Here is a 7,490-nt window from a genome sequence, read left to right on the forward strand (position 1 = left end):
TAGGCAGAGATTAAGAAGAAAGAACTAGAACGAGAACAGTGTGACTCCTACAGAGAGTTAAATCAGTTGTAACACAACCATGACAACCAAAGAGGACAACACTCTTGACCAACTTGTGCTACGTGGCCAAGCAAACTTTAAACGGTGGAGACGTGCTCGTGGCTTAACCATAATGATCTTGAAGGATAGTTATAAGCTATGCATTTCATCTTATTCATAAACTGCTTCTGAAGTAACTAAGACTTCTGATAAATACAACTGATTACCTGCGAACCAACATTTTAATAGTGCACTGGCAAATCCACAAGAGGGTGCGATATGTACACATTACGTCGATAAATCACTGAAAGTGAAGACAAATTCTGTGCAAAGCAGAATTATTAGCCGGCTGCGAAGGCGGGCTCTTATCACATTATCTTTGTATAAATAATAAAGATAATAAATAATTATCTTTCACTTCCTATCTAAATTTGTGGGTATGATCACACGCCTTGCCTTATAAAGTATAGTTTTAGAAAGAAAAAAAAATTTAGCTAAAAGCTAAAGAGAAGCCAACAACAATAAATTACTTTAGTTTTCTTTTTTCTTTCTTTTCTTTCTCTTTTTTTAATAATGGCAACTAGTCCATTTCATCACGATAAATCACGTTTGGTACTAAGGTGTCTTTTTTTTGTCCGTATATATCCTTCACACTTCGTTGGAGACAAAATTGTTCTTTTCCCAAGAAAACAGGATGAGATAAGCTATACAACAGCATGAACTGAAAACAATAGCTATTACCAATAGTACTCTAATCCTGGATAAATACGTCATTACAGCAAAATATCAATAAGTTATGTCCTTATTATATTGCTTCGGTTCTTATTAACATGAAAATCATAATGTTTTGTAAAAAAAAAAAAAAAAAAAAAAAAGATGGGATGGGATGGGATGGGATTCGATCTAGTGTCAAAATAGTGTAAGAACTACTAATCCACCACATTTCCCACCTAACCGCGGAAACTACTTTTTGCTCGTTCTCTTTTTCTTAACAAATAAATGCTAATATCCATAGCGCATGTCACTTCCAACCTCAAGACAGGAGATTTCCTCTTTGTTTCTATATTTCCGTGCGACATCTTGGTTACAGAAGCTAATTTATATTTGGCAAACCATCTAGACACTAGGTTTAAACCAATAAATTCAATATTTTACTCCACTTTCCAGTTTCTTCCGCCAGCTCGTTCACTGCCTATTGTCAATTTCCTTCCGCAATCGTGCTTTGCTACTGTAAAAATCCCTAGAAATCATGATTGCCAGTATACACAAAACCGAGCATAATTTTGTTTTTTGCTTATATTTTTTATTATTTTAATATATTTTTTGGAAATATCTCCTTAGATGGATTGCTTTCTATTATCTCCACATACTAATAACTGAATTTTACCCATAAACGTAAGGAAAATGGAATGAATGCGAAAAATCGTGAGTTACAGTATACGCGCAATTTTATTGCGCATGGGAGTACATGGTGAAAGATTAGGGATCTGAATCATTTGAAACAACAGATACAGGATGTATGTGCACTAATCACACCTGAGATATTGCTCAGAGTTCACACAGCTTAGGAGATATATCTGTAAAACATGCATAATGCAACATGACCACCAGATTGAGCACATTTTGTAAGAGGTAATCTGAATTTTGTGTAGTTATAACTTCATATTTCTTACCGTTATGTTTAAATACGATTACACCATTGAATTTCTCTTAAAAGTGTAACCCTGTTTCATGTACACATGGTCCCCTTCCCATTTAATCCTTTGAGCAAGATTCAAATAGTTGGACACCAAGATGGCAGCCGTTCACCTAACATGGACCATAAAGGATCCCCTCAGCCTAAGGTTTCCCTACAATCAGGGGTGGATTGGCCATAGTGGAGTTGTGGAGTTTTCCCCAGGGGCCGGCCCATTACAATTTCAAGTGGCCGGTAGATCTAAAAGGCTTTCAGACTGTACAGTATGACCAAATCAAAAGATGTAGGCTATATTTATAGACCTATTGAACAGTCAAAATAATTAATTTCTTAATTTCCTATTCAAAAATTGATTCCTTTCTGAGACAACAGGCCTCCACTTTTGAAATAAAGGGCAACAAGGAATCATCTCTCACTTTGTTACTCTGTAACACTTGACACAATCGAAAACAACAATCTAATGCCACCAGACACTAGACGAAAAGCAGCATCACATAAAGAGTTCCTACTCAAATTTGAAAATATTTAGACGGAATTTATTTTTTATTGATTTTTTTGTACATTTTTGACCACACATCAAATCTTTCTAAATATTTACAAACAAATTGTTTGGATACAATGAAAGCATTTAACATGGTGAAAGTGACTTTCAAAAAGTTACAGGAACTTAGAGAATGTTTTGAAACAATCAAGAATGAAGTGAAAGAATTCACTGAATGGGCAAAAGCTAAGTTATTTGAAGATCTTATCATTGCTGTTACTACTACTCTTCCACAGAAAAGACGATGAAAAATAAAAATGATGCCTGGAGAATTAGCACCTGATGAACTTCTATCCGATCCAGAAAACACCGATAAATATCAAGTTTTTAATGTTATTGTAGACACAGTAAACACAAGCTTGTCAAAGTGGTTTGATATGAACAATAATGCTTTCTTTGCTAACCTAGCTATGCTTGATCCAAAATGTTTCCAAGATATTAGAAGCACAGGACTTCAACCACCTGCACTTGAACATTTAGCTAAGACATTGGCATTTTTAAGTTGCATATCATAGCAGATCTATTAAGAACGGAACTGACCAGTTTAGCTAATAATTGGGAGAGACTAAAACAGTTCCCTTTAGAAGGGTATGATATAATGGAATTAGAAGAGGAGGTTAAAATTACACATATCTCTCCAGATGACTTCACTCTTCAGAAAAAGTGTACTCGTTCATGTCAGGACTGTTGTGTTTGTTGCTACAGACTTTTGTGTATGTATAATCTTTTGACAGGAACTTAGGATTGGAACTTTGTAACATAGGATTTGCCTACAAGTACATGCTCACACTTTCTTTTACACAGGTAGCATGCGAGAGAAGCTTTTTTATGTTAAAGTTAATAATAATAATAATAATAATAATAATAATAATAATAATAATAATAATAATAATAATAATAATAATAATAATAATAATAAAACAGACTGAGACCGACTCTATCACATAATAAGTTGGAATCCTTTAGGCTTATGCCAGTGGAGAAAGAAATGTTTCAATATATTGATGTAGACACCATCATAGTGTAGCACAGAAAAGTGATGTCCTAAAAGAATTACTCATAACTTGAAAATGTAATCTGAAAGATATGTACGTATGTATCAATGTCTGGCTGCAGCTGTGTGCTCATATTTCTAATGCACTTCACAACTTAATAAAACTTCCTAAAGTATATAACAGCCAGCCAATTCCCAAAATTTTATTTTGTGTGAAGTTGAAAATAAAAAAGCTAAGTACACTAAAAAAATCTTTCTCTTAAAATAGTAGAATACGTATACTATTGTGATAATTGTGTGCTAAAGGAACATTGAGAATACTAAGCGCAAAGTAGATATCTCGAATTGAATATGGTTTCATTTACAACAGCGTATATTCCTTAATTTATAAAGGTCCAATTTAAAAATATAAAATTATAAAAATTATTATTGCATAACAAAAAATAGGGCTACTTTTTTAAAGGCGGTGGTTGGTAGAATTGTTCCAAAGTGAAATTTTCATTCCAGTCTGCCCCTGCCTACAATTACCAATTCCTCTATCTACACTCGCTTTAATTTTATGAGGATGGTAAGGGACTTTTGACTCACCCTGTGTATGAAATAACGCATTGAATTTCCTGTAATCCTTCACTCTGACATCATTTACATGAGTCATGCCAAAGCATATAATACTATTTCATAAATAATATCGTTACAGATTCGGCAAAGTATCTTTGCCTTCATCAGATATTATTTATTAAATAGTATATGCTTTGTTAAGAATTCGTTTTTTTATTTTATACAGGAAGTTCCAAACTAGGATGACTGGTGTTCATATATGTAGAGATATAAAATGTAGAGATATAAAATATTATAAACAAAAAGTGCCAAAGTTTAAATGTGCCCTGTCAGAAGTTAGGTCAGGTGCAAGGTGAGCCAACCGAAATGAAATTTAAACACATATATTCTTACGAACGAAAGAAAACTCGATTACCCCAGTCAAATTTGGAAGTGATATCAAATGGGTCAATTTTGAGTAAGGAAACTAAATTTTTAACATATACTATAACGAATGATAAAATTGCAGAAACATGGATTTCATCTGTCAAATTTGGAAGAGGTTAAGGTAGTATGAAGGTGGGAAAGCAAAACTTTAATCATATGAACTGCCATAAATCATAGCAAAATTACCAAAATTTCAATATAACCCGATTAAGGAACCGACAGTGAAATTTGGATAAAACTATGTTTCAGTTATATAAAGATAGTGGCTGCTCTTGAGGGAAGTCAAGTCAGCAAAGATTTTAACTTGATTTTTCACAAACTACGGAAAGAAAGTCTACCTAATGTAATAATCCTTGTATACGGCTTTCTGAAGCTACGAGTATATGAAGTTTTGTCCCCCTTAGCTTTTAGTGATTAATTTTGTATCGATGTGATTTCCCTCAAGAACCGCCACTATATTTTTATTATTAATGTCAAAAAATTTGAGAAAAGGCTAACCGTATTCACTAGGTGATGTACTCCTAGAGGCATATATGGTGAATTAGCAGAAATTGCTCGTTTTGGGTTTTCTTAAGGTGATTTAATCCAAGCTCATTCATTTACTACCTCCTTATCCTTTAATTTATAACTCTTTCGCTCTTCTACCACTTCTACATCAAATGTTATAATAATAATAATAATAATAATAATAATAATAATAATAATAATAATAATAATAATAATAATAATAATAATAATAATAATAATTTACCTTCTACTCAACCATCCATTATACACTTAATAAGACTATATTTTGTTAAATAGTATAGTAACCAGCCATTTTCTTCATATCAAAGTCTAAAACTATTTCATTGTTCTTCTAAAATGTAATCATTTCTGCTCTGTTCAGTGCAAGACGGAACTTTTATGTCTTTCTACAGAATTCTCCTCAATCACCTATGGAACGCTTTCTATTTTCTTTCTTTTCCCTAGAGTTCTTTTGGATATTTCAATCATTGCTTTTATTTCCCGTTCATATTCCATACTTTCATTAGTAATATTATGTAAGTGCCGAAAACTAACAACTTCTTCCATTTCATCTCCCTCAACTTTCATAGATGATAGGATTCTTTTTATTCCCTTCACTAATATTTTTTGTATTTTAAACCTTTATTTTCGAATTAAAAAAGAAATATTAAATCAGTATCGTGGATCAGTATTTAGTACGTTTCCCTCCTCTAGCTTAAAGCTGTTATGCATGTGTAAAAGTTGATTACCAACGTAACTATGAAGAGCTAAGAAAATAAAGAACATATTTGTAAATTTAAATCAATAGACTAAACAACTTGTCTGTGTTATTGGGCAAACTAAATATTTGAAATTAAAGATTATAAACATCTATTTACATAGCTATCTGTCTATGCTTACAGTGCTTTTTCCCTTCCCCCCTCCTAAGTGGTTACAATTCATATTCAGGAAACTCAGGATTTTAGTCTTGAGAATTGAAATTAAAACTAAAAGTGTTGGTGTTGAAACTGAAGCAATATGGTGGAACCTTTACAATCTACTAACAGCTAAATTTAAATTTTGGTGATCATAGAAAAGAACTTCATATGAATTTAGATATGAATGGTATTTATATTACCTTGATTGATGGTAGTTTCTTGCTCTTTAGCAGTTCTGCAATGGCGGCCATACTTGCAGTCAGTTGCTCTTGTTAATCTATAAGAATCAGAGCTAACAGGAGTAGGTGTTATCCGTGGTCTATCTTCACATCAATTGAAGTGCGTTGCACATCTCACTCATGTATAATCAAAGTTGTTGATCACATTTCTGCGTATGAACTGATCCAATTGTAACGCTTTTGCGCAAGCGGGAAGTTAGAACCATAAACATTATGAACCATTATTGAAACAATGGAACTGCGTCAGAGAACTTATTTATAGTCAAGATTGAGGATGTACGTAACAAAGCTGGTATGGTATGTATAAATATATTATGATGATGTTTATATTTACGAAAATGAAGTGTTATTGAATGGAACTTCCTTTATTCCTTTGATATTTTTTTTGGTGTCAAATTACAGCAGGTCACGATTCCTTACAACTATTTACAAACAATTCTTACAATTCTTCTTACATGGAATGGAAGATGACACGTTGTTATTCTTTAATAGATTTAACAAAAAATATAATACGAAAAATTTTACAATATGTATAGCGAAAAATGCATTCAACACATGTTGTTGATCCCAGTTTTCATAATGTCGGAACGAAAAAAAAAATTCCAGTATAGTTTTGTGATGTTTTCTTTTTTCTTTTTTCTTTTTTCTTTTTTTGTTATTTGAAGTAGAAGCTACTTTCGGTATGAAAATGTTGATTCAGTTCGGTTGAACTATGTACAATTCGGATTTCAAATAATCTCATTATTTATATATAGCCTAGCCTCAATACTGAAAATTGTCATTTCAACATCAAATAAAAGAAATACAGAAACAGAACTATTGACAGAATAAACAAAATTAATTTCAAACTATATTATCAATAACCACACTTAAATTGGGTACTCCATATGACTGAAAAACATGTGACGTAGGATGTATTGATACTATCAATATAACCAGTGCTTAAAGTGACATCAGATGAGGTGACGGTATGGAACAAATATGACCATATATATATATATATATATATATATATATATATATAGAGAGAGAGAGAGAGAGAGAGAGAGAGAGAGAGAGAACTAATATGTAAATGTTGCACGCTCCACTATCATCAGTGGCGTATATACTGGTTTGCTGGCTTGAGCTACCACTAACCCTTCATAACACCTGTACATTCATAATAATAATAACAACTCTTCCTCTTTGGAATAATGAGTTATTGCTAGGGAGCCTAGTTTCCTACCAGTTACACCTAAGCTTTGGATAAGTTGTAACACTACTCACCAGAGTAAATGGGAGTTGTGCTAGCAATGAAGAACGTTGAAAGAGGCGATTAGCCAATGAAGGGGACTCAGTTTGTTAAGAGCCTTCGCAACGTAACGCAAATAATGAAAGAAGTAATTATAAAGCTCCGCCAATTCCCGCAAAATACTGTCAAACACAAAATTTGAGTTGCGTTGACGCAAACCATTACAGAACGAGGCTCCAGGGACCCGAAAATGCGCTGTCATTACTCGTATAACTTTCCTTTACTCTTCGCTCACGCGCAAGAAACCGATTTCTCTAGAGGCAACTGATCCTACCTGGCAGG

At 32.9% G+C, this 7,490-nt stretch overlaps 2 protein-coding genes across 2 annotated transcripts in view; one reads left to right on the top strand and one right to left on the bottom strand.

The window, feature by feature from the left end:
• The window catches only part of LOC145664566 (uncharacterized), a 59,503-nt gene extending 53,497 nt beyond the window's left edge, over positions 1-6,006 (bottom strand). The window contains exon 1 of the mRNA XM_081731343.1: positions 5,879-6,006. Coding sequence (XP_081587469.1) covers positions 5,879-5,929 — 51 coding nt within the window. The 5' untranslated portion in view covers positions 5,930-6,006. The remainder of the gene's footprint in view (positions 1-5,878) is intronic.
• The window catches only part of LOC145664565 (uncharacterized), a 105,258-nt gene extending 99,062 nt beyond the window's left edge, over positions 1-6,196 (top strand). Inside the window, exon 3 of the mRNA XM_081731341.1 lies at positions 5,909-6,196. Coding sequence (XP_081587467.1) covers positions 5,909-5,954 — 46 coding nt within the window. The 3' untranslated portion in view covers positions 5,955-6,196. The remainder of the gene's footprint in view (positions 1-5,908) is intronic.
• The last annotated feature ends 1,294 nt before the right edge of the window (positions 6,197-7,490 follow it).

Source organism: Thermobia domestica, chromosome 11, assembly GCF_964235325.1.
Source record: "Thermobia domestica chromosome 11, izTheDome1.hap1.1, whole genome shotgun sequence".
Taxonomy (NCBI): domain Eukaryota; kingdom Metazoa; phylum Arthropoda; class Insecta; order Zygentoma; family Lepismatidae; genus Thermobia; species Thermobia domestica.